The 27,433-nt window shown below is 42.7% G+C and overlaps 2 protein-coding genes and 2 long non-coding RNA genes across 5 annotated transcripts in view; 2 read left to right on the plus strand and 2 right to left on the minus strand.

The window, feature by feature from the left end:
• Positions 1-17,826, plus strand: part of USH2A (usherin) — a 698,253-nt gene extending 680,427 nt beyond the window's left edge. Inside the window, exons 68-73 of the mRNA XM_072948735.1 lie at positions 85-293; positions 4,723-4,899; positions 6,259-6,342; positions 9,194-9,438; positions 12,790-13,011; positions 14,869-17,826. Coding sequence (XP_072804836.1) covers positions 85-293; positions 4,723-4,899; positions 6,259-6,342; positions 9,194-9,438; positions 12,790-13,011; positions 14,869-14,958 — 1,027 coding nt within the window. The 3' untranslated portion in view covers positions 14,959-17,826. The remainder of the gene's footprint in view (positions 1-84; positions 294-4,722; positions 4,900-6,258; positions 6,343-9,193; positions 9,439-12,789; positions 13,012-14,868) is intronic.
• LOC140688775 (uncharacterized) lies at positions 532-4,543 on the minus strand. Its single transcript, XR_012063588.1, has 2 exons — positions 4,365-4,543; positions 532-958 (listed from the first exon to the last, which is right to left on the minus strand). It is a non-coding gene; the product is annotated as an uncharacterized lncRNA (long non-coding RNA).
• Positions 17,827-18,536: 710 nt separating the features above from the next.
• LOC140688774 (uncharacterized) overlaps positions 18,537-27,433 on the plus strand; it is a 457,687-nt gene continuing 448,790 nt past the window's right edge. Inside the window, exon 1 of the long non-coding RNA XR_012063587.1 lies at positions 18,537-18,699. This is a non-coding gene — a long non-coding RNA (uncharacterized lncRNA). The remainder of the gene's footprint in view (positions 18,700-27,433) is intronic.
• Positions 24,180-27,433, minus strand: part of KCTD3 (potassium channel tetramerization domain containing 3) — a 51,967-nt gene continuing 48,713 nt past the window's right edge. Inside the window, exons 16-18 of one of the 2 annotated variants that reach the window (XM_072948737.1) lie at positions 26,943-27,127; positions 26,726-26,858; positions 24,180-25,917 (exon numbers count right to left, since the gene is read on the minus strand). In XM_072948737.1, coding sequence (XP_072804838.1) covers positions 25,353-25,917; positions 26,726-26,858; positions 26,943-27,127 — 883 coding nt within the window. In that variant the 3' untranslated portion in view covers positions 24,180-25,352. Of the gene's footprint in view, positions 25,918-26,725; positions 26,865-26,942; positions 27,128-27,433 lie in introns of both variants that reach the window. The other variant, XM_072948736.1, reaches the window with a different exon arrangement.

Raw genomic sequence — 27,433 nt, forward strand, 5'->3', positions numbered from 1 at the left:
TGCTAAAAAAAGAGAGAGAAAGAGAGAGAACCTTAGCCTAGCCCCACTACCTGTCTTTTCTTTATCGGTCCACTCTCATCCCAGCTACGAGCTCCAGCTCCACACGGCCTGCCCCCCGGATCCGGCCACCCCCTGCACTCCCGGCCGAGCAGAGACAAAGCACACGGGGCCCGGGCAGAGGGCCAGCGTCGGGGGCCTCCAGCCCTACACCAGCTACCAGCTGAGGCTGGTGGCCCACAACGAGGCGGGCAGCACAGCCTCTGAATGGACCAGCTTCGTGACCCAGAAAGAACGTGAGTAGAAGTGGCCGCCACACAAGCCAAAGGGGTAGAGGACAGCGTAGGGGAGGCCGGTCTGGAAAGGCCGGGGAGACGGTTAACTAAAGGGACAGCGTTTTCTGTTCCATTGACTGCTACTGAGACATCAGTGAGGGTGACTGTTGGGAAAAAAATGCCCATTGGCTCAAAAAATATGGAGATCAAGAGTGAATTTTGGAAAAGCATTCATGTAGCAATGAGATGAAAACCAACATAGAGAAAGTTAATTTATGGATAAGAGGAAAACAGACAAGCACTTGAGAGGAGTTCACAATGTTGTGTCAGTTTCTGGCGTAGAGCACAATGTTTCAGTCATACAGGAACATACATATATTGGCTTTCATATTCTTTTTTACCGTAAGCTACTACGAGATTTTGAATACAGTTCCCTGTGCTATACAGCATGAACCTGTTTATCTATTTTATGAATACCAGTCAGTATCTGCAAATCTGGAACTCCCAGTTTATCCCTTCCCCCCCCCTTCCTCTCTGCTAACCGTAAGTTTGTTTTCTATGTCTGTGAGAGGACTTTTTAAAGAAGTTTGTCACTCTTTTTCCTCTCAAATGGCACAGCGTGATCGCTAGCATTTCCAGAAGGAACTGGGGTGTGGCACTGTCAGGAAGAGCAAAAGGGCTGCCACCTGCAGAGAAGGGAAATCAACGAATTAATTAGGGCCTCCTTACATGTCAACAAAATAACTTCTTTTCATATTTTATAAGGTTTATATATCTACTGTTTAAAAATCGCAGCTGAAAAAAGGATTGAGAATAAAATAAGTACTTATAATCCAAACCAGCTATGTAAATTGTGGGGTCCACTGGAAAATGAAAATATGGAGCCCCTTGCTCAACAATCATTAAGATTTTCAAGACAATGACAGCAGAGCATCAAACTAAGGGTCTTCTACCTGGGCGGCCCTGTACAGCTGCACAGGTCGTGAAACCTGTCCTGTTTATAATTCTACCACACCCAGAGGCAACCACCGTGAATACTTTAGCATAGTTCATTCCTTTAATCCCTTTCCTTTGCAGAGTTTTTATTACATGGCTGAGATCATACTCCCAATGAAAATTCCACCATCTGCTTTTTATACTTGACATTATTTTTTTTGCATTAAAAACTCTCTAACCACCCAGGTTAATGGCTATATAATATTCCATCGTGTGAGTTAGTTGGGCTTTTCAGTTGTTCCTATTATTTTCCTTTTATAAATGCAGTGAGAAACGTCTTCATGACTAAATCTTTGTGAATGTCTGATTATCTTCCTGAGTTTCAACAAATGGAACTGACGACAGCAAGTATTTTGAGTGTGTTAAGGCTTTGGCTACTTACTGCAAATTTGCTCTCCAGAAACATGATATCAGATTATAATCTCACCTTCAGTATTCAGCACTGACATTTTTAGAAGTAAGAGTTTTACACTTGTGAAAATCTGGTGTCTCATACAAAGACCTTAATGTGTCAGAGAAACGACATGACAGGATATTAGCAGGGGGTCACATTTAGAGAGGACTTGCTCTTTCCTGGCACTGTTCAAGCATTTTACAAATAATCCTTACCACAAACCTGTGAAGTAAGTACCATTATTACCCAAGTTCACAGAAGAGAAAATTGAGGTGGGACTACGGACTGTGCCCTGGTGGGTGAGGCTAAGCCGTGATGCTCAGTTAGGTGAGGTGTGGTAAATGCATTTTCAACTTAGGATATTTTAAATTTATGATGAGTTTCTTGGGATGCAACTTGATCATAAGTCAAGGGAGATTTGTATATATATCTGTGTAATTATAAGCCGATTTTGCTAATTATTCCACGTTTTGTGCATGTGTAGCCAGAAGGCGAGGCCAAACGGCTGTGTGAGGTTTCCAGGTTATGACCAATTCTCTTTTCAGTCATGAAGCTTAGTTTTTGCCAGATATTTCCCCCTTATGCTGAAAGAACAAAATGAACGGGTTTAAGACGTCCTGCACTGGTTCTTCCTTGACACTGGAGAAGTGGCTGAAGGTTACAGTAGCACCAAAGGAGAAAGGATGGATCCACAGACATGGAAAACACAATCAATGACTGGCTATCGTATGAGGGTTAAATACCACTTATGCTCATTTTAACTTATTATACAAACTAGCAGAGAGTAGATGTGGATCAGAGAATACAAATCAGAATATGCTTTGAAAATAGTATTTGCAATTTTCTATAAATGTGGTCACATATACACTGAGAAAAGGGTCTGGAGAAGCATCAGCAATGTATTCTGCCCTCTCTGCCTGAGCCACACCTTCTGTGGATGAGCAGGGGTAAGGTGTAAATGTTTTAACAACTGGCCTCCTTGAGAGAAAAATGTCCTGGTTCAAAGTTCTTGCCAATTTCCACGGTGTAAATACTCCCACCTGGCTGAGTTCAAAGTTGCCAACATGACAGCACTGAACACCGAGTTGGGAAGAGGTAATGCCCATTATATAATATTTCCACCATCCAGATACAATAGATGCTAGTGGCCTGAAGAGCTTAGATAATAATAAAATGTAGGGAAAAAATAAAGAAGTTACAAAGTTTTAATATTTATTACCTTTGTTTTAATATACTTTGTGTAGATTTACATGATTTAATTTTTAATAGTGCCTGGGTTTAATAACCGACTCACAGAATTCCCGAATATTTAACCAATAGGATGGAGCATACCCATAAAAGTGAATTAGTAAATCATGCTCCTTTAAATAAAGTGTACTAATTGTAACAAAAGAACACGGGCTTTGGAGTTAAGCAGACCCGGGTTCAGATCCTTGGTCTCCTACCAGCTGTTGACATTAAGCAAGTTATTTGATCTTTCTGAACCTTAGTCTCCTCATCTGAAAAATTAGGAACTCTTTCAACACTGTTTTGAGAATTAAATGAAGCAAAGCACATCACGTACTTCATTGTACTTTACTGCCTTATCAGCATAGTAGCTGCTACCATTTTCTCAGTTTCCAGATCCTTTATTCCTGATTATTTTGGTTGTTAGATCACTCTTTTACCTCGAGAAGATCTCCAAATCCTGCCAGGCAAATAAAGCCGCTATCTTTCTACTTTTGTGCTGTTTACAAGCATTTTCTTTGTACTGTTATGATGTTGGGGAGATGTGGAAATCTACTGAAATTAACAGAGTGAAGCCACACAAACACAACAGTATGTTCCATTGTGATATTAGGCAAAATAAATTTGTGTTAGAAAATCAGGTATTTAAAGAGAGCTCGGTAGCTCTTGTTTCAGTATTTGCAGAAAATTTTTCCTATGGCTTTATGAAAGTACCTTATTTTGAAAGCTAAGAATCAAATTTGTCTTCGTGGTTGAATCTTACGATCACCAAGAACATAATTATTCCTTACTTTGTTATATTTTCTAACATCAGCAACCGATGGATTTAATTTTTAGGGGAAAAAAATACCCAATTTATTTCCACCACTCACTTTTTTCCTTTCTTAAAAGCCAATTTCATACATAGATGGATCTTAATGCTGTTACAAATGTATTGATTATTTTGGAGAAGATGAGATCTCACGAAATAAATCTCTTCTGACTTGACAAGATGATATGATATCCCATCATCTGTTTCTACAAAAATTGCTCATTTAAAAGATGAGCCTCAGTTAAGGATTGTTCTTCCTTTGTTTCAGTAAGGAGCTGAAAAATGAAAAGAGAGCCTTCCTGCTAAATGCACACAAAGTTGCTCCTCTGTCTGATATAATACTTAGGAGACCTGAGCTTGATTATATACTAATGTACTGTACTATTGATTGATTAGTCAGGGCAATGAATTATTATACGTGAGTTGCTGTTTGCAAGGCTTTTTAACTATCGTAGAAAACAAACTAACGGTTCCTAACGGTTCAAGAAAAAGCTTTACAAATAAATGGGTGCCAAAAGAACATAATTCACCATCTAAGCAGTTTGGTTTGGAGAAAAAAAAATATATGAACTTCATCTAGTCCTTGGGGCTTTGTGGCAATAAATATTGATTTGATATGAAAAATAGCCATCCACCGTAGTTAATAGTGTTAAGGATACTTTACCTGTTAAAAAAAGGAAAATGCAACAAAATATGAGCCCCAGGGTTAGGCTGGTGAGCAGAACCATTGTATGTTAATAGTTGTATTTCATAAAACACCAGTCTCCATTGATTTTTTTTTTTTTTTGGAAGGCAGGTGCAATATTGCTGAGAAAGCATTTTACACATGTTCCCGTTGGTTCTTCTCACCCCCCAAGGCCAGGTTTTTCTTTAAGCAGCAAGAAATATATGAAGGGTTTCAGCAAGACCAAAAATGTTTTTGCTCATTTTTTAAAAATAAAAAGCACACACGCACACCACCATTTTTAGAACTTACAACCGTTTTTCAACTGTGTTTCGAACTCGCGTCCTTCTCGCCGCAGCGCCCCAGTACCGCGCGCCGGTCTCGGTGGACGGCAATCTGTCGGTGGTGTGTGTCAGCTGGAGCGGCTCCTTCCGGCTGAACGGCCGGCTGCGGGAGTTCGTCCTGACGGATGCGGGGCAGCGCGTGTACAGCGGCCTGGACACCGCCCTCTGCATACCGAGGACCGCGGACAAAAGTGAGTTTCCGCCTCCGCGCCTCAGTGCGCAGGGAGCTGTGGCTCCCGCTCTCCGAGATGCGCGGTCCGCGTGAGAGGTGGCCGGCAGATGTTCGCCACTGACGTGTCCTGGGTTAAGTGGTCACTTCTGGCGGGGAAGTTACTGCCCGGCGTAAATCAGGTTTTCCGGCGGGATTGTGCCGGATGCGCTATGTTTCCAATGCGGTCCGCGGAGCGCTGCCTCCGCTGACTGGGGGTCCCCAGGCGGGAACAAGACCCCAGGGCTGGTTGTGTTCACTGAGAAACAGCACCCCCAGGCCATGAGTATCCCGAAACAGTACACTTTCAGGGACTTGAGAGGTTTTCCTGATGCATCCCCAGCCTCCAGACTGAGCTCAATCAGGCCACGACCGGCTGCAAATCCTAAGGACTCCGAGTTAAGGGCTTTCCTTCACCCACCTCGGCATCTGTTCTTGAAATAATTCTCTTCCCTCTAAAACTGAATTCTTTCTCCCTGTTTAATTTCACATCCTTCTTCTGTTTGTCTTGTTTTTAAATTGAAATGAGAAAAACCTTTGCAAGGTACTAAGTATTTTCTGCCATCAGCGTGGCCATAGGACCAATAGATGGGAGGCCATTTTAAGCAATCTAAACTTTTACAGTGAATTAATCATTTACCTTTTTTTTCCCCCTTGAAAATTTGTACTATTTATTTTGGTTAAAAGATTCAGGTAAATAGTGAGCTCCAGCATTGATTGCATTTTTAGTATTTGAAACTTATCAATAACATTTTCACAACCATTCAGCTACACATTTTCATGATCAGAGTTCTTGGTCATCTGGACAGCTTGTTGGGATGGGGAGGTGTCCTGGCAGTTGTGAGATCCCAGTTCCACTCCTGGCCAGGCCTGTAACCATCTCTGTGACCTTACAAGACTCCCTTCCCTCGGGGTCCTGGCTATTGTGAGAGTCATTTAGACCACTGGCTTTCCAAGATCCCTTTTGAGCTCTCCTGCCTAGTGAAAAAAACTCTGGGTCACCAGGAACACCTGTATGTTTTAAAGGAACAGGTTTAGATCAGATGCAGAACAAGATACACTACATGTATCATCCCTTACTCTGATAATTCTTTCCCTTTGCTATATAGTCTCTAAACTTATTTAGTTGTTACTTATGTACACACGCTGTCATTACACTAATAAAAGCTGTTTTCCATGATAGTTTTTAAGTTAGAAATAAGTTTGCATATTAGGTGAAAACTTACAACTTGCTGGGGAATCCTATGTCCAGATGTTTTTCATGCTATAATACATTGCTTTTCTAACACTGTGCCCTCTACTTGTAGGTGTTGAAAAGCTGAATCATTTACCTTTTCTGTAGCTTTCTTTTTCCAGGTCACCTGCACTACAGATGAAGGAAGCGTTAAGACACCTTTGGTCCAATATGATACCTCTACTGGATTCGGTAAACATTTAACTTGAATTATATTTAGTGTAGCATCTACTCATTTTCCTAAAGAAAGTTGCGTATGTTTGTTTATACAGACATACATCTTAGCAAAGACCATATGGAAGAAATTGTTTTAAGTATCATATGAAATTTTTTTAAGTCCTCATGAAACTTACATTAGGCCTGGAATTAAGATATACTCTTAAAATGCCATATCATTGAATTGTAGATGCAGGGAGACATGACTAAGCTTCTAAGGACAAATTGTAGCAATAAAAAACTTTGTGAATTTATTTACCAGAAAAAAAAAAGTGAATTTATAGAGCAAGTCAGAGGAAAGAGATCAGAAGAAAAGATAAAATACTCTAATGCCAATTTGTGTTGATCAGAACAATAATATTCCAGATTCAGAGCCTAAAATGGTAAACTTGGGAAATTTCTGTCCCGTAGCCTCTATAAGAGATTATGATTGACTGTTAATACCAAGTAATTTAGCCAAAATGATGAAACTGCAATTTTTACAAAGCATCTTTTAAATTGAGTTCTACCCATAATCTTTGAATCTAACATACGCAGTAGTTTACAGTTTCAATGGGCAAATTAGAGAAATGCCAGATCTCTTTCCCAGGCCTCTGGCAGAAATTCAGAATCAAAAGGGTCCAAGAATCTGCTCTTTAAAGGATTCCTGCCCAGTGATTCTGATGCAAGGGCGGGACCACACAATGAACAAAAGCACAGAACCTAGACTGACCCACCTGTTCAATCTCACCAGTCCCCACTCCTTGGTCCAGGGGAAGTATGCCTTCCCTGGAGACAGGCAATTAACAGGAAGCGGTTTACAATGACTCCAGTTCTATGCTGGGTTTTCCTTTAGAATCAAGGTCCAACCAGGGGAATTCTCTACCCTGATGGTGAACCTCTCCCTTGATGAGTGGGGTCCCTTAAAATAAAAGTTCTTTGCAAACAAAAAAGGGATAAAGAGACACCATCCTGTCCTGATTTCAAGCTTTTCGTAACACAGGAGAAATTTCCTGTCAGTCCATGAATACAAAGTGGTTTCATTGCTGAGAGAAGGAGCACCGAGGACTGTGTGAAGTTATGGAAAATTCCAAGATGTACTGTCTGACTAATATCCATAGTCACTTTTAATTTTTCTGATATAACTTTTTAAATGTTTCTGTTCCCTTGCCTGAAGGCAGCCTTCAAGCAGGCAAGTCAGGCAGACCTCATTTCTCTGCGACTGTTCGGAGGGTTCTTTTTCCCTTTTGAGGCTTCCCCTGGGCAGGCTGCCTTCATTCCACTGTGTCCTCCGGGGCAAGGGATCCACTAGGCCCGTCAGATCAGTTTCTGGAGCTACAGCCCTGTGCCCCACATGGAGAAAACTCTCCTAGTGCATAACCAAAAATTGTGGGGATTTAAAAAAAATCAAACACCACACATTGCTTCCTAATTAGAAGAATGCCGATCTCCTGAAAGTGGATGAGAACTTTGACGCCAACCCTCCATTTTAGAGATGAAGCAACGCAGACCCCGAGAAGCCCGGACTTTTCAAGGACAGAGCTATGAGAAGTAGAGTTAAGGTTATAACGGACGGTATCCCTCCGCTCATGGGGCTCAAACTTCAGTTTTAGTCACTTTCTCTCCCTCCCTTAACATCCTCACCCCAGCGCTGAGCATGTCCCCTTTAATCCTCCCCTTGAGAATGTGGCTGTGAAGCGCCAAGCACGCCATCCTGTGCTCAAGGTGCTGGAAAGGGGGACGAAGGTCCGTGGAGCCAGGAGGCGTTTGCGGCTGTCTGTCTGTCTGTCTGTCTGCCCGCCCGTCTTCCGCACTGGCTTTAGAAGAGCCCCTTCCTGCCCTCCAGGGTCTGCCGGCCTGCAGGGCGGCCCCGTGGATCCAGGGCTTCTGAGCTGGGCCCGGCAAGGGGCCGGGCTGCTGGAGATGGTGTCTGAGACCCTCTCCCGCTCGGATGGCCAGGCTGACGGCCTGATGTCCCGGCTGTACGCTGGCCGGCAGTGGTCCCGTAAGCCTTGCCACGTCTGTTTGGCTCATTTCAGCTTCCCCACGTCCGCAGACTTCACAGTCCTGGTACTCCCCATCCTTCGGTCCTCCATCCCTGGAAAGCCCTTATTAGCACAGGGCCTGGCACAGGGGAAGTGCTCGTCCAGCCTGAGCCACTTTTGTCAGCCTCCTGTGCAGAGAATCACATTGAACTCTCAACGCTTGAAATAGAAATCAAAGGTTCCCGGTCCTACTGCTGAAGGATTTCTGTCCGCAGGAAGCTCTCCCAGGGCATCTGAGCGGTGCCTTGCAGAACTTTTGCTGCTTTTCAGGGAGGCTGGAGTACAAGAGGTGTAAAGGCCACGTGTTAGCAAGCGCAGGCTGTTAGCATCACAGTGGGAGATGGGGTCTGATGTCTCAAAATCCAGTTTGCACACAGCTTCTCAGGAACAGGGCTGTTGCATGAAATGAGGGGACCCTGGGTCACACAGCACTGACTGTGTGTGTGATGGGGTCTCTGCGGCAATGCTGGTATGGGCTCCGGCCCCTCACGTGAGCCCAGAAAGGACTTTGCTCCCAGGGCACACTGCTGTGAAGTAGGCATTCCTTGAAGTTACTTTGGTAACCCTCTTAAAAATCCCTTTGCCCCCTCCCCCCACAACTGTCTTTCCCAGGAACGTGCCAAGGCAGCGTCTCCTTACCACCCACTGACCCTGCGACACCATTTCCCCAGCCTGAACCCAAGGACAGCCAAGCACTATGGGACAAACTGCTTTAAACACCTTTCTAATTGACTATCAGACAACAGCGGGAAGAGATCACAAAACTGCCTTCGGAAATAACGTTTCTGTCCTGGGTTTTGCAGGCCTGGTGCTGACAACTCCTGGAGGAAAGAAAGGATTGGGGAGCAAAAATACAGAATTCTACAGCGAGCTGTGGTTCATAGTGTTGATGGCAATGCTGGGCTTGATCTTGCTGGCCATTTTTCTGTCCCTGATACTACAAAGGAAAATCCACAAAGAGCCGTACATCAGAGAGCGGCCTCCCTTAGAACCTCTTCAGAAGAGGATGTCGCCGCTGAATGTCTACCCGCCGGCGGGGACCCACATGGTACGTCTGTGAAGGCAGCTCCGTTCCCCTATCCCTGGACTAAAATGTTTGGTTTTATTTAGAGGGAGGTATTTTCAGAGCCACAGCAACAAGGGAGTAGATGACAGCTGTGTTTGGTAAAAGGAGGTTCACCCTAGAACAGCATTCTCAGCTTTGGCTGCACATTAGAATCACCTGGTGCTACAGACTGAATGCTTGTGCCCCCCCCATTCATATGTTGAAACCCTGACCTGAAATGTGGTAGTATTGGGTGCTAGGCCCTTTGGGAGCTGGTTAGGCTGTGAGGGTGGAGCCCCTGTGAATGGAATTAGTGCCCTTATGGAAGAGACTCCAGCGAGCTCTCTGGCCCTTCAGCCCTGTAAGGACCATGAAGCAGATCCCCACCAGACACCCAGTCTGTCAGCACCTTGATCTCGGACTTCCCAGCCTCCAGAACTTAGGAAATAAATGTCTGTCGTCTCTAAGCCACTACGGTGTTCTGCTATAGTAGCCCTACACCTGGGAGACTTTATGAAACACCCATGCCTGGGCCTTACATGCAGTCCCAGGAACCTTACTCCGGGAGCAGTGGCGCCCAGGACTCAGGCCAGGGATCGGTGAGCATTTCCGTCCCTTGACACACGCCCCCCAGCAGGCCTGTCTGCCTCGTCATCCTTCCTGAGGAGGAGCCCAGTCTGGCCCACTTGGTTAGCTTGGATTAAGAAGCTAGCACACCAGTCCTGTGGGAAGGTTCCTCTGGACCATTCCTTGCTCAGAGCCTTGTCGCTTTGTTTTGTCAAAGTGAGGCCCATGAGCTACCAGTATCAGCATCACGTAGGAGCCAGACCTGAATCTTTGAGGAAGAAACCCAAGAATCTGCCATTTCAACCAGCACGCGGGAGGTCTGATGCACAGTAAAGTTTGGGAACAGCCCTAAATGAATGAAAGGGCAGTACAGTTCCTGCAAACAATGTGTCCAGTCCCATAATCAGTGAAAACTGGGGCGGGGCGCTTACTGCATGATGGCACTCATATGAGATACTGAAAGCAGTCAAACTCGGGGAGGCAGAGAATAGAACGGTGGTTGCTAGGGGTGGGGAGAGGGGACGGGGGAGTTACTAATGGACAGGTGTACAGTTCCAGTTCTGGAAGGTGAGGAAGTCCTGCTGTACCACACTGCAGAGAGCAGTGCTGTATTGTCACTTAACTGTCTGTTTGGAGGGTAGATCTCTTACTACGATAAAAAACAAACAGGTGGGGGCTGCTGGTGAGTCCTTGCAGTCGAGACCAGACCTGGTCTGAGCTCTCTGGGGGGCCAGACACAGGCCTGAGCAGAGCAATGAATTGAAACACCCTCCCCTTCCACTCCCCTGACCATCTGAGCAAAGCAGAGTGGCGCCCACATGGGGGACTTCTGTTGAGTGGCCAAGACTGTGTGACATGTGAAGAGGGGACAGGCTGGTGGCCAGGGGCCCTGGACCCAGAGAACTGGCCCATTGTCAGTGGTGAGGGTGCTACTTAGCAGCACCAGAGGGTTCACAGCAGTGAAATCTGGGGTGTACCAGGGTGCCGGGCAGTGTTCCCCAGAACCCACTGATTCACAATTTAATTCGACCCAGTTGGCACAATATACTTGCAAGCCTGTTTTTATAAAACCTGTTTGAGATGACAGTGTTCTCACAAAGTTGGAGACGTGCACGAAAATTAGCAAAGGTTAGTCAAACTAAAGAGAATCCAATTTGCACTAGATGAGCAAAACAAAATGCTGATGTGAATGTCCCTGGGCTCCAGAATCAGCAGGTGAGAATCCGAACAGGGGCAAGCCTGCAGTCACTGAGTTCCCCAGACTGACACTCTTTTCGCTTGAGTCAGTCAGCGCTAGCTACCCTTGCAACACACACACACACACACACACACACACACACACACACACACACACACACCCTCCATCTGACAAGCCCTGGTTGGTTTCAGTGCTGCTATAACCCTGTCGCAGGCACCCCTGTCCTCTGAATAGTAAGATGCTCTTTGGTATCAGAGGCAAATTGGCAAAAGGACTTTAGGCTCCACTCTGAACAGAGCAAAATGGGACAAGGAGCCAGAGAATGAGAGCGCATTTTGTATTTTTTAACTTGAAGTTCGTTAACATTTTCAAGATCACACAGCATACATTTAATCCACTGAAGTTTAAGTGCAGGTCTTACTTGTACAATCAGCCCTACCTATCAGCAGGTTCCACACCAGCAGATACAGAGGGCTGACTATGGGACTTGAGCATCCTCAGATTGGTACCTGTGGGGGGAATCCTGGGACCAATCCTGTTTGGATGCTGAGGGACAATTGTCAAGTAATTACTGGCTTGAAGATCCTTTCATTCCCTGCAATACAAAACAAATAATGCAGTGTCACCTTGACACTAAGCAATTAGTTTCTACTCACCGTGATGTTTAAATTGCAGAAGACTTCACATATATAAAAATGCATCTCTGGATAGTGTTAATGTGTGGGTAAGATTATGCTGTCCTTGGAGAAACACAGAGAATTTGTTTTCAGATGTTCCAAACACTGACTGATGTTCCATTCTGCTTCCAGTCTGACTCTGTGGCTGATGTATCTGACGTGTCCAGCAATGTTACCCTAAAAAGTTACACCATGCACTTTGAGGTACTGCTGTGTGCTCAACAAACGCATGAGCTGTGCATGGGGCATCACCTGCATGGGGAAGGGCAGACCTCTTCTTTGCTGATGGGTTAAGTCAGCTACATCAGGGCCCTCGGTCGCTTAGAGCAGCCGCGTGTCCTAACGGCACGTTCTAGCGCCTGACCACAGAGAGCCTTTGTCTTTCCGTGTCTTTATGTCTCCTCTTTGGGAGGCTGGAGTCCTGTAGCCCAGAGAACAACGTGGAATGAGAAAAGAGAAAGGGGAGAAGGGAGTTTCCTGACACAGATCCAGGAATTTTGGAGGGAAATACAGCACGCTCACTTTGCGGGGGACCACCTTCGTGGGTGGCTGTTGACTCTGGGAAAGGGATGTTCTCACAAGGAGGCTCTGTGCTGACCCCTGGGAAGAGATCACCTTGCTAAGCGCCCCCCCCCCCGCCACTCGGCTGCTTGGTGGCGCAGCAGCCCTTGGCCACGAGATCAGTAGCCGGAGCGCCAGTACGGGGGCTCCTGGCCGTCTAACGTGACCATTCGCTTCCTGTCTCACCCTTCCCAGGAGGCTGGGGTCCACAGCATTCCAGATGAGCTAAGTGTCATACGGGGATATGGGGACAGGGTTCCCTTCGTTGACAGTGTGGGACACACGATTTTCTATGCTACTTCAAGCCCATTTTCTTTAGACCTTAATCATCAACAGCAACTTTCTTTCCAGGGCTTGGCCGATACCAAAATCCCCCGGTCTGGGACCCCTGTGAGTATGAGGAGCAACCGCAGCCTCTCTGTACTGCGCATCCCAAGCCAGAACCCGGTCAGCCAGCCCTGCTCCGGAGGCGCTCTCCCGCGCAGTGTCAGCCAGCTCCTGGACGTTCCAGATAAGAAGGCCTTGATTGACGACTCACTCTGGGAAACCGTCCTGGGCCATGACAGTGGACTGGTGAGTCGATTTCCTCACCCAGAACCTTAGCTAGGCTCCCCAGAAGCGTACTGATAAAGAGATGGCGTGGAAACTTCCTCTTCTCACTGAATGGTGACCCCACGGCACTCAGCGCACCCCTCTGACCACTAACCAGTTATTTTTTTAACGACCTGGCTACTAGGGTCACTTCAGTTGCTTGATGAGCAGTGTAGAAACTCTTATCTTGTTCTCAAGGCACCCGGTAGATGCTCAAAAAATAAATTCATGAGTAAGTGAAGAGAAACAGGCTGTACTTTATTAACTTGGGCAGAAAGTGATGGGCAACATTGGAGCTGGCCTAAAGGAGGCATGAAGTACAAGCACCTGTTTTACTAAAGGGAGGAAAAAAAAAGGAAGTGCATTTTCCTTCTGGTTTATGGTGAGAAGAGAGAAAGAGTCTCTCAGTAGGATCAATAGTTCCTTTCTAAGAAACTCAGAAAACCATGATAAATCAGGGCATTACTATTTATGAACTACATTTTTCATAATTTCAGTCCAGGAGGTACAAATAATTGACTCACTGAAAGTTAACCTCTTCATTGTCTAGTATTTGTTTTGAGCCCCTTAGTGGCCGAAATGAATAAAATCTTCAAGTTTTTAGCACCCATCACACTTCCCTGTGACGGCTACCTAGAGGTCTGCGGGGGGGCCATCCATTGGGACATGGGATGCTAAACAGATGGCCAGCCAAGAGCTTTCGCCCCTGTGCTTACTCCTTAGGCAGGAGACGTCCCCTCCATTCCTGTCAACCACTTGCTTCTGCACGTGGACCCTCACTCCTCCCTCTGTCCCAGGTTCTCACTTTTCCTTTGCTGCAGAGTTGACAACTTCCATGAAGCCTTTCTTAACCAAGGGCAAGTAATACAGCAAGTTTCCCCCAGCTCCAGTTTCCAATCACAGTAAAAAAAATAAAGTAAAATGCACAGTCCTCCTGGCTTGTTCAGAATGAGGATATATAATAAGCATCTGAAAATCATGGGCCTGCCTGAAGTTGTTGTGACTGTGGAACACCGTGATTCCATTTCAGCTCTAAAGTTTCCAAATGTCTGCAATAATTTTATTAGGTTGAAACACAGAGAACTGTTCCTTGATCATATTTGACATGCAAAATGGCAATTTTGTATGGTTCAACGTAATACATTGAGGGCTTAGATGCATGTGTGCCCTCACCCAAGGACACACAGCTAATAAGTAATTTCTTCATGAAACTGGGATCTTAAAAACATCGTCTGATTACAGAGCCCCGCGTCTTCACTGTTACACTGTACTGCCATTTTCACCTTTGACAGTGCTGGTAATCAGCAGGATGCAGAGTGATTCCGTGAAAGCTATTGAAGATGCCAATACTTGGCAGATGATCTTCCAATATTTGGCAGATCATCTGTTCGTTGTAACATTATAATCAACATTACTTGCTCTATTCAATAAATACAAGATACAGTAAGAGAGTAGGAAGCTGTGGAGCACAACAGCTTGCATTCTGGCTCTTCTGCTTGAATTTTGAACTAAATCTCATATATATGTGTATACATGCACTGTGTGTGTGTGTATGTGTATATATATATAATCTCTCCACTTTATAGATGAGCAAACTGAGGCTTAGAAAGGTTAAGATACGGCACAACGTAACACTCGAATGACATATTTTGCACTCGTCTGTAATTCATGTATGCCTGTGGACATGATCCTTCCCATAAGGAAAGGCAAGGATGGTCTCAACCACACCTTATAGTATTGAGCATAGAATGTTAGCCTTTAACAAAATACTGCATACTTTTTACGTAACACTGTTGCCAAGCAAACATCCTAACCAGCGATGATCGGCGTCTTTTTCAGTATGTGGATGAAGAGGACTTGATGAACGCCATTAAGGGTTTCAGCTCCGTGACTAAGGAACACACCACGTTCACCGACACCCAGCTGTGAAGGGCGGAAACCTGGGAGCTGGATGCAGGTGCCACACCCCCTTCCCTCTGGGTTGTCACGCATCGTAAATGCTAAAAAGCCGTTGCTTGTTGTCCCGTGATCCTTTAAAGAAGAATGAGGAGTGTTTTTTTGAAATTGTTCCTCCCTAAAAGAGGTCTAAGAAGTGTTTTTTTCTGGCGGTCTGAAATGAGGGGTTGTCTGAAATTTCATGTCCACAGGATTATACTTACTTTGCTCTCCGTATCTTGTGGAAGCTAAATAAGCACGGGACTTTCACTCGGCTCCGCCGGCAGGGACGCCGTTGGTGAAGTGCGTAATCAGAGGCAATTTCAAGTTGGCCCCCAGTTGTTACAAGTGAGCAGAGAGAAGTTACTAGTTAAAAAACGGATTCTTCTGCGAGGATGTACTGCCACTCCCTTCAGCAGCACAGCTTCGCTTCTCCTTTCGATCGCCTGTTTCCGTGAAAGTTGACATGATCCTGTGTGGAACACCAGTTCTAACGATCATAGCTGCAGAATGAAATTGCAACTTGAGACCAAGCTGAAACGCCTAGAGAAAAATGAACTCTGCCGTGAGGCTGCTCACTTGGGTTTAGGTTCTATTTCACTGCATTGTTTAGGGACAAAAATATTCACCAAACCTTTTGACAGAGCGCCACTTAAACTTATACATAAATGTCCTTTCTTACATTTATGAATCTTCTGAAAAATCTAAGGAGTAAACAGTGGACTTAATTATTTCAAAGGGCACATGAAGCGTTTTGATATTTCACACAGTTTTGAAACTCCAATCAGTACTTTTCATAAGATTCTGTTAATTCATTGAATACCCAGGAATACTGACATCTTCAACTTGGCACATTTCATGTGGAAACTACTGTTCTACTTGCAATATTTAATTAGCCTATGTAGAACTAAAAAGAAAAAAATTTTGTTTCTTCTAGCTTTGAAATTTTTTTAATTAACATTTTTGTCTAAAAACAGGATTATACACATGCATAAATCTGTATTACATCCCTTCCTTTCAGAGGGCTGTTCACTATTTTAGCCCTGCAGTCACTAAAGGTAGATGATATTCAACAGGACCGATTCCCGTGGGTCAGATCTGCTCTTTGTGGATTACAAAGTCATTGATGACAGTGCTACTTTTCCTTGCAAGTCAGCGTAAAAGGTATTTAAGTTTGTTCTTCACAGAAAACAATGTAAGAAAACCTCTTCTTCATTCTTAAAAGGTTTTAATGGCTCCAGAAGTTATAAAGAATTGTGTGTCTCAAACACAGTTGCCAGACGTATTTTGTATTTTGTGAATCACATTCAGCAGTAGGTGGATTTCCCCAAAGCTGCGCTGGCAAAAACTTGTAAAATGGGGAATAACCTTATGTATTCTGCGTGAAGACTCTGAGCTGCATTGACTGCCCAGCAGTCAGAGCTCATGGACCTGAGGTACTGAGACTTCATCCACATCGTCAGAAGAGCAGCTCCTCAGAATGACCACCTCCTGGACAAGACTTGCCAACCTAAGTGTCAAAAGCACAGACCAGTGTTAGCAGAAGCTCTTTCCCCTCTGCTACAAGCAAACGAATCTGGAATCATTGTGCACATTTGGCAGCGGATGTTCCAATTATTTTTTTTTTCCTTGTCAAAAGTGTTACACTTTCTGAAATGGAAACATGGGATTGGCGCATTTAGTTTACAGGTGTTAATTCACTTTCATTGATGAGGTCGATTAGCTGCAGAAGCTGGCATAGAAGAGCCTTGACCGAGGCTGAGTTTCTGATTCATGGGAGCTACTTCTGAGATACACAGAGAGAGACGTGCTCCTTTCCAGTCCGGTGCTTGCATCCTCAGCCTTGGTCTGCTCCTCTGCAAACGTGAGCTGCTAGTCGTGGGTGGATTCGGGAGAGGGAGAGCATACTCATGTCTGAAAACTTAACTAGATACTGTTATCACATTTTAAAACTTCAAAAGAACACAAATGGAGAACTGTGGGGGCTGGTTAATCTTAAATCTTTCTCCACTGAATCATCTAATTAGACATTTAGCCACCACATGAATTCATTTCGCTGAATCACTTACATTTGGATCCCACGGCTCAGCGTGGGCAGGAGCCTGCCCGGCTCCTTCCTGTCACAGCACCGCCTCCGCAGCACTCCTGACCTTACCTGTGTTCATTTCAGAGAGGAAGCCCCAGATGTTGTCTGGCTGTTTTGAGTGGTGGTACGTACCAAGCCTCCAGCCAACAGTGTAGACTCACCACTAGAGATTCTGATTCAACCAGTCTGGGGTGGGTCTGAGGCATCGGCCACTTTCAGAAGCTTCCAGTTTTCCTAACGTTGAGAGCCAGTCGCGTCAGGAACCTGGGAGAAATTCATGCTGTGCACAGGGACTCCAGCACTCGGCCTGCTTCTTTACAGAGGAAACAGCGGGTCCTCTCTGAATCTCCTGTTTCTCATCCTGTTGAAGAGGCCACGTTCTCAGCTTAAATGTAAGAACTGCTATGTTCTGTTGGTCCTAACGTTAACTGTTTGATAGAGTACATAGCTAGGCTTTGATGTGCTTCACTAAAATTTGTATTTATAGATGATCTATTGTCATTCCCACTAAAAGGAAAACCTAAATATGAATCTGTTGCAGTACCGTATTGCTGATCCAAAAATCACGTTGGCATCAGTGTAATTCACCCTGAGCAACCTGTAAATAAAACACAGGCCAGGTGGAATAATTCAGTGAGAAGGAACTTAATTATGTCACATATGAATAGTAGTTTATTTCCGATGCACAAATATCATGTAAATTAATCCAAAGATAGTTTGCTTAATAAATATTTAAATTCGAACCAAGTTTGACTTAATAAATTTATGAAAAAATACTCTTAACAGCTCGGTGTTGTATTTACAATTTACACATAAATAATGATAAAGGTGAGCCCATTAAGGAAAATAGGATGTTCTGGATAATCTCTCAAACATCAGTGTATTAGAATCAACTGCGGCATTGTTTTTTACAAAACATGGGTTCCAACCACCAGAGATAACAAACGTAGCAGGTCTGCAGGGAGGCCAGGGCAACTGTGCAGGTATAACCTCAGGTTGTAACCGAGCAGGACCCTGGGGGGCCTTCCCGGGACGACCCCTCCCCCAGATCCTCTGCTGTGGCTCCTCTCTGCAGGACCCAGGTAATGGTATCTCAGGTATTTTCCCCAAGGTTTTCAGATGCTTAAAACCACCTCCAAATGGAAGCAATTAACTCCTCGATGGTCATGAGCACGGAGCCCCCGGACCTGTTGGTGCCTAAGGGCCCAGCACCATCAACCCGTCAGAGAATTGTGCACAGCTGATCCCAGACCCTGGGACGCCCGCCCCCGCAGCCTTTAACAAGGCTCAGCTGAACCCCCTCTGGGAGTTAGTTCGGCGTCTTCCGGCTGGGAGCTGCGTGTTTTCCTTGCTCGGCCTTGCAGTAAACTTTTTTCTACCCAATCCTTAGCTGTTTGGGTATTTTTTTGGCCTCACTGCGCATCGGGCACACAGACTTCTGTTTTGGTGAAGCCAGAGGAGGAGTCTGTGCCCGTGGGAGGTCGACCCCGGTCAGGACAGCCCCTTTGCTGGGTCCCAGAACCTGTCGGAGCTCACTTCACCTGAGGAACGGGGAACAACTGTCCCCGACAGGCGGGGCCGCCCCAGCACAAGGCTGTTTGGAGCTGAGAAACGTCCGGAGCTGTGAGCGCATTCCGTGTCGCCTGCAGGTGAGTGGCTCCGGCTTGTGCAGGCTGGAAATTCTCTTCCCTTCACCTGGGCACATCCCCACCGGGAAGGGAGCCGCTCTGGGCGTATTGGGAGCCACCCGGGGTCTATCCTCCTCCGGGAGCCAGGCCACTCTGGAAGCCTCCGTCTGGGAGTGGAAGTGGCATTTTAGGGCTGCCCCCTCATCTAACCTGTTTGAACTTTTGTCTGTGGGACCATGTTTGTTGTTTGTACGTGTTTATCTGTTCTTGGCCAGTTGAGATGCCTTCGGTGAGTAACGGGGCTCCCGTGCGATGACACCAGGGTATCCTTGCTTGCGTTGGCTTTGCCTGTGGTAGTGGATTGCCTGTGGATTTTCCCTTTCTGGCCTTGGTCATTCATTCAGCCTCATCTCTGATGTGAATTGGCTGGGAACCCCCCTTTTTGGGGTTAGGAAACTGTGACCATGAGAGGACGTTTTGAATTGTTGTTTGTTTGCTATTTGATAACATTGGCCGTGAACAGCTCAGTAAGAACAATCAGAGGTCTGTTCCATCTTGTAGCTTCCCCAAGGTATATTTTGCAAAACTAGTAAATCTTCAGCTGTGCTCCTGTAAATGAAAGGAAAATATATTTTTAATTGTAACACTGTGGGCTCAGTACTCCCTGAGACCTGGAGAACAGTGGTCCGTAATGGCTCTGACATTACATCAAAGTGGGCCTCCTGCAAGCACTGTGGCTCGTGTGTGTGCGTGCGTTTGTGCGCCGGTCTTCATACCTGAGTCCAAATCCTGTTCTCTTTTCCTGGTTTTGCTGAAAGTGAGGCACATGAGTGTCACCAAATTTATATATATATTATTGTCTATTTGGGAAATGAAAAAAAAAATCCTTGAATATAGCCAAGATGGTTGGGTTTTGTAAAAGCAGTTAGAAGAATTTTCGTTTCTCTTCCTGTGTCCTTGCAATGTAAATGATCTACCTGGTCTCTCGAGGGAAGAAAAAAAAAGTTTTTATTTTTTCAACTCTAGCGGAAAAACTGCAAATCCTCTGGTTCTGTCTATATAAAAATTCACGTGTAAATGAGCTCCATGTAACTGACTTAAAAGTTAACTGCTTATAAATTAAATACTTCTACATACAAAGAAGTGAGGGAGAACAAGTTTCAGGTTCATGTAATCTAGGAGATACTCCGTATTGAATTGATACCGAACATTAAAGCTAGCTTAGGCTTGTTGGCATCGTAATACAGACATGTCTTTTATTACACCTAGGTTTACTGAAAGTAAGTTCATGTTTCTGTTGCAGAGTTTCGTTAGCTGAAAGAAAAAAAATAACTTGGTATGATGAAATTCTTGTAAGTTAATTAAATGCAAATTTCGATGAGAGCTTTTGGGTGAACTCTTGAGAAATTATTGTTTTGGGAATATCTACTTAAAAGTGATCTCTCCAGATATTTGGTAACTTGAAATTTTAGAGTTGTGCAAAATTAAGTTAAATGATGGAAGTTTATTGAGTAGTTCCATAGCTAGGTCATTCCCAAACAAAACAAGATACTGAAACATTCACTAGAAATTAAGATTTTTAAGAGTTGAGGATTCTAATGTAAATATGTAATTAAGGCTACTAGAAATAATGAAGGAAACATTGCAGTGTACTGTGGGAAAGTAGAATAAATGTGTTGAGTGAAAAAAAAAGGTATGAGGAATGGTACTGCATTTTGTTAACAGAAAAGGTGACTTGGTTCTAGAGCTGATTGTTTCTGGATGGAAGAAAAATAAGGGACAAACTAATATGGGTACAGAGTTTGTAGATAATATGGATACGAGGTTTGTAGAAAGGGAGCCCTAAAAAAAAAAGAGTTTTGTGCATGGTCAGCCTGAGATCGAACTCCACTGCGTAAGTGGATTTTGTTATTAAAAGTCGACTGGTGCAGGACTAGATTTATTTCCTCTGTGAAGAGACCAAGTTTACTTAGAATGCTTTTTCACAATAGTGTGAAACTTTTTGATATTTTTGACAAACTTCCTCTCAAATTCTAATTCAATGACTACACTTTTTTGGTATGTATTTTTATTGAAGTATACTCAGTTTACAATGTTAACATCAGTTTCTGGTGTACAGCATAATGCTTCGGTCATACATGAACATACATATATTTGTTTTCATATTCTTTTTCACCATGTTACAAGATATTGAATATAGTTCCCTGTGCTATACAGTATGAATTTGTTTATCTGTTTTATATATATTAGTATCTGCAAATCTTGAACTCCCAATTTGTCCCTTCCTACCCCACCCCTACCAACCATAAGTAGTTTGTTTTCTATGTCTGTGAGTCTGCTTCTGTTTTGTAATTAAGTTTGTCTTTTTTTTTTTTTTTAGCTTCCACATATAAGTGATACATGATATTTTCTTTCTCTTTCTGGCTTACTTCACTCAGAATGACACTCTCCAGGTCCATCCATGTTGCTGCAAATAGCATTATTTTATTCCTTTTTATGGCTGAGTAGTATTCCATTGTATAAATATCCCACAACTTCTTTATCCAGTGATCTATCAATGGACATTTAAGTTGTTTCCATGTCTTGGCTATTGTATATATAGTGCTGCTATGAACATTGGGGTGCATGTGTCATTTTGAATTAAGTTTCCCTCTGGATATATGCCCAGGAATGGGATTGCTGGATCATAAGGTAAGTCTATTTTTAGTTTTTTGAGGATTTCACATACTGTTTTCCATAATGGCTGCACCAAACTATCTTCTCAACAGTGTAGGATGTTCCCTTTTCTCCACAGCCTCTCCATTTATCGTTTGTGGACTTTTTAATGATGGCCATTTTGACTGGTGTGAGATGATCTCTTTGTAGTTTTGATTTGCATTTCTCTGATAATTAGCGATATTGAGCATTTTTTCATGTGCCTGTTGGCCATTTGTATGTCTTCATTGAAGAATTGCTTGTTTCTGTCTTCTGATCATTTTTGGATTTTTTTTTCTTATTAAGTTGTATGAACTGTTTATATATTCTGGAAATTAAGCCCTTGTGTCAGTCTCATCTTTTGCAAATATTTTCTCCTGTTCCATAGGTTTTTTTTTTTTGTTTTGCTTACGGTTTCCTTTGCTGTGCAAAAGCTTATGTTTAATTAAGTCCTGTTTGTGTATTTTTGCCTTGATTTCCATTGCTTGGGTAGATTGCCCTAGGAAAACATTGCTGGAATTTATGTTGGATAATGTTTTGCCTATTTTTTTTCCTAAGAGGTTTATATTATCTTGTCTTATGTTTACGTCTGTAAGCCATTGAGTTTTTGCGTATGGCATGAGGGAGTATTCTAACTTCCTTGATTTACATGCAGCTGTCCAGTTATCCCACCATTTGCTGAAAAGACTTTTACCGCATTGTATGTTGTTGCCTCCTTCGTCAAAGATTAATTGACCAAAAGTTTATGGGTTTATTTCTGGGCTCTCTATTCTGTTCCATTGATCCATATGTCTGTTTTTGTACCAATACCATGCTGTTTTGATTACTGTAGCTCTGTGGTAGTGTCTGAAGTCTGAGAGGGTTATTTCTCCAGCTTCATTCTTTTTCTTCAGTATTGCTTTGGCAGTTCTGGTAAGTGACAAGACTTTTGACTTCAGCTTACTTTGGGATACTTCAGAAGGCCCCTGAGACACCTCAGAGAAAAATATTTAACTAGGATTGGCTGGCATGTTGAATTGCTTGGGAAGCATTGTCAAATGAGTGATAAGCCTCCTCAGATTATACAGTGTGGTTAATGTTGATATGGATATCTTAGAACTACATAGTTTCTGAAATTTAGACATGTCCTGGCATAATGCTGTCAGTCATGATTCCAGTTGTTACCTTAGATTGTTGTGTCACAGCAACTTGATTAAGCTTATCAAGAACATTGTTATCAGATCTTTTACTTTGCTTTTGGGTCTTCTGCCATCCATAGATAACTGATGCTTTATAGGACTGTTACATCTTCAAGATTTATGAAAAGGACTTTTGACAAGTACATACTGCTGAGCTGGGTTAAGATATTTTAAACATCTAATGTAAGATGATTTCATGGAACTGTTGGTAAAAGGAATTGATTGCATGGGATTGAGTGAACTGATTAATATGGTTGCAATTTTTTTTGGTTTTATCTGAAATATTGCTGGCTTTTAATCGGTTTTCTAATTGAATTGTTTACCAAATGCTTGTTTCCCAATCAATATTGCCTCCAATGTTTAGAATAGAAAGAGAATTCTCTTTTCAGAGTATCATGACTCATGATGTGTAAAAATGCTTGCTTTTTAAGACTCTTGCTAAAAAGCACATGTATGATGCTTGTAAACAACTGGGTATAAGTGATAAAATATATGGCCTATAAAGTGTTTCCCCATTAACGTACCTGATTAGTTTACCCCAATGTGGCAAATATAAAGGAGGCCTAGCACTGAGGGACATGATCTAAACCCAGGGCAGGAGACACCACCCCAGCATTGAGGGACAGGTATTTTGATCATTAATGCTTTTTACTGAAAGATTTATAATCAAAAGGGGAAATGATGAAAAAACCTGCACATACTGAGGTATGGGGAAGTCATTATGGCTTATGTGTGGTTTGACCTAAACTTTACTGACCAAAGAGGCCTGTTTTATGGCCCCTTAGACATGCACTGTACATCTGTTTTGGCCTTCAGGAGGGGAATGCATTTCAAAGTCAAAACAGAGTAGCTGTGGTTGAAACATCAAAGGTGAAGCTAGGTGGACATTTTGGGTGTGATTGCAGGCACGTTTCTGTCCTGTTGAGAACTCACTTTGCTGTGTGATACTCAGGATGCACCAGCCATCCTCAGTGTCTGCTGGCAGATGGCAGCTGCAACCTTATGACCTCAAGGTCTCCTCCTGTAACTATTTTTAGACAACAAATTGTTTTAGATCAGAATTTAGCAAAAGAAACGAGATGCGTGTAGAGCCAATTGATAGCTCTTGTTATATATCTGTTAATACCACATCAAAAGTTAAAACCTACTCAGATAAAAGTAGACAACCGGTTACCTGGCTACAGGTCTCCCCCAGATTGCCAGGTCAGACTCATTTTCAGGCTTACTCTCCTGAACTGCTCAGGGAATGAGCTCTTGGATCTAGGACTTGGAACTTGGGAATATTATTTCCAGTTAGGGTCCATTTCCCAAACTGAGGTAAGACTACCCCCCATTTCAGCAGGTAGTAGCCAGTGTGGTCACTGCCCCCCACCCCACTCCCCGAAAGATTTGGGGAAGGATGAAGTATTTCTTTCAACTTTTACATGAGTATGATAATGAGAAATAAGGGTATAAGGGATATTTACAATCCTTAGTAATCCTGAAATTACGCTTTGCCTAACATTTTCCCTCATTGATAGTCTAAGTTTTCATACATATAAATTTTTCACTTCTCTCTCCCTTTTCTTTTTTTTTTAAATTACAGGAAGGAAGGAGGACATGAACAAACTCATACAGGTGCACTTTAAACAGGGTAACTTCCTTAAATAACTGAAAACAGTCTTAATCAGTTTTATTTGACTTAATTGATAAATAAATGCAGGAGAATGGTTACAAAACCACTGGCAATATAGTAAACTTTAAAGAATTTATTTTGACTTCACCCACTTTATTTCTCAGAATGGGAATATACACATTATCACCAATAAACGCTTAATGCTTTAAATTTACAATTCCTTATTTGCAGAAAGTTGGAAATCATTCCAATTAAATGAAAAAAAAATAATTTGTTCCTGTAATTCAAAATATATTTAAAATAACACTTTTACAGCAGTCAAAATCTTTAACCAAAAATTAAGAACAGCACTCTAAGTGTAACAAAACAGCCACATCCTAATTTAATTACTCTGATTATTAACACAGTGGGAAAAAATATGTGGCTCTGAAAAAAAAAAAAAAGGCAGACTAGCAACTGGTACAGATTTCCTTTCTGGGCACTCTAAGCTTTGTCTTTGTTATTTTTGTTTTTCATTTGTTCAAACACAGACAATTGCACCAACTTTAAAGAAGATGTAAATGGACTTTTGACATTTAATATTGGTGATGCTGGCTAAGATTTAAGAACTCCAAAAAGCAGAATCAGAAAATAATGACAATTAAAATAAAATTATCCCAAAGGACTTACTACTACATAGTGTAATCTGGTATTCAACATCAATAGTGTTTTTGAATTATATGATTTTTTTCACAAACATAGCACCTCATTACATATCTGGTAAACACTTTGCAATCACAATACGGGTTGGGAGACTAAGTTCCAAAGAGAACTATGTAATTTGCTTAACATAACATTGCAAGACAAATCTCAGGCAAACAATCAAGATTAGGAATGCGGCCTGTTGGTTCCCACACTCAACTGGATGCTTACCTACGTGGGCGCCATCTTAGTAAGACGTGGTACTACACTCCCCAACTCCACAGAGTAGATGAACACCGAAATGGACTCTTGCCTTACAAATGATCTGTTAACTGTGCTTGTGAAACTAAAAAAATTTTCCAAAAGGTCCGAAGAGATAATGGTTATTTTATCTCCTTACCCCAGGTAATTCTGTTAAAAAATTTGTAAAGTTTTGGTGTAAAAGCTAAATTCAGTAAACTGTAACTCATTTAAATTAATGACAGAACGACTCATTTTGCTGAGTGTTACAAGCTGTACTCTTGACCTGAAGAGTCACTCTTTCTGTGCCGAGGAGATGGGGTAGTCTTTGTGGGAGACGGGGACGCAGTACCAGGCGAGTCGGTTCCTCCGTCAGAAGTACTTGGTGATGATGCCAGAAGGGGAACCTTCTTTCTGCCAAGGAAACCTCCTCCGTCAAACCCTCCTCCTTTCTTCCGTAACTCCGCTTTATTTTCATTTTCATCTTCTGATGACCTTTTCTTGGAGTCTAGAAAACCTTCAGCTATTTTATGTACCTCCACTCCACTATCCGATTCTCTCAAACTTTTACCTTCTGTTCCAGGAGACTTTCTCTCAGGTATATTACATTCCCCTGTTGCCCGTTTTACTTCGGCTTGTATTGGACCCAAGTTACCATTTTCAGGGACAGCTCTTTCTATATTTCTGTTCAAATTAACAGTCTGGAAATCCCTGTAACTGTGAAAGCTCTCAGTCCTCCGTGCTCTTGCTAACAAAGGACTTTCCCTGTAAGGCCTCATGGAACCGTAAGTAGCTGCTTCATGGATGGTTTCATGGTGCTGAAGCTGAAGACTGAAATACAGTTTTTAAAAATTACAGTTTACTTTTTTTGGATTTCTCAGGGGCGCATCTTATTAAACTACCAATGAAAACATACATAAATATATAAATACTGTACCATATACAAAGAATACTACATCCTTATTTATACATATAAAAATATTTTAAGCACTCCACATACCTACCGTATGTGTGTAAAATTAACAGTGCAAATAATACCATACATATATTCATAGTGATGCTAGATTTTTGAACAGCTAAAAAAAGCTGGGAGAGAAACCTTTTAAAACTAATGTGGAAACAATGTAATTTCAGTATTTGGACCTTAGTTCAGATTTTGGAATTTTTTAAAAAGTATGATTAGATATACTGTGTCATTGCATTAGAAGTACATAATGATCGCTTCTCGGCCTTTTGGCTAAGATCAAGTGTAGAAGTACATAATGCCTAAGTAAAAGATTAGACAAGATGATGCATAATCATTTTGATTACTATGACCCTGAGGCAACAGGAACAAAAGGTCCACATACCATCTAAGGTGACATGTGATTTTTCTCATTTCCTTTGAATGAATTCTCAATCATATAATAGGCATCCACATTGACAGCAATTCACAAAATAAAGAACAAAAAACATTTTTCTATGAAAAGAACTAGATATGCATGTAGATAAGCCATTTAGTAAAATTTTTTTTAAAAACTGAGTATCAACAAAGTCTGAATTAAAAATGTACTTTGAAAAATTTGGCTTTCAAGAAGTACGTGATTGTATTATCACAGCCAATTTTCCCAAAAGCAATCAATTCAGTTCTTTGACCTACCTAGAACTTGATTCCCGAAGCCGGCTGTGCTGAACCACGGACGTGGCCGGGCTGATGTTGGGCGTAGCACAGCGAGATGTGCTCAGATCACACTGATCCAGCAACTTAAGCAGCTCTTCTTCAGTGGGACCCCCTACGTCTTAGGAAAGCATACAGTCATTACAGTCTTATGTCAAAAGCCCACCCTGTGACAAACAGCTTTCCATACGGAACCTACCCTTTTCCTCACTTTTGTTAACCATGTCCATGGCAGTGGTCAGATCCCACATCTGAATGCTGCCATTGGTGTGGCCTGTGAACAAGTAGCGCCTTGGCCTTGAGCCCATCCTGCTGGAGCCCTCACACTCTCTCACTGTAAATGAGGATATTGTAGTACAGTCTACAGCCTGGATCTCACAGATTCTGCAAAAGATACCGCAGAGTTGTAAACCACAGGAACAAATGACATTTTATCATTCAGATTTTTGAAATTACTTGGTTATTTGCAAAGTTACAGCTTAATTATTCCATGTATATAAAACAGATTTAAAGGGATCAGAGAAAGTCAACAGTAATAAAAGTCAAGCTTTATTTTCTTGGAATCAAGAGAAAATACTCTTATAAAACAATGTATTAAATAACTGAAATAGGGCAAATAATTTAAATCAAACTTATAAGAAAATTAGGAAGAACCTTGATGCAAATTGAGCAATTCCTTAAAAGGAAGTT

The sequence above is a fragment of the Vicugna pacos genome, chromosome 23, assembly GCF_048564905.1.
Source record: "Vicugna pacos chromosome 23, VicPac4, whole genome shotgun sequence".
Classification (NCBI taxonomy): Eukaryota; Metazoa; Chordata; class Mammalia; order Artiodactyla; family Camelidae; genus Vicugna; species Vicugna pacos.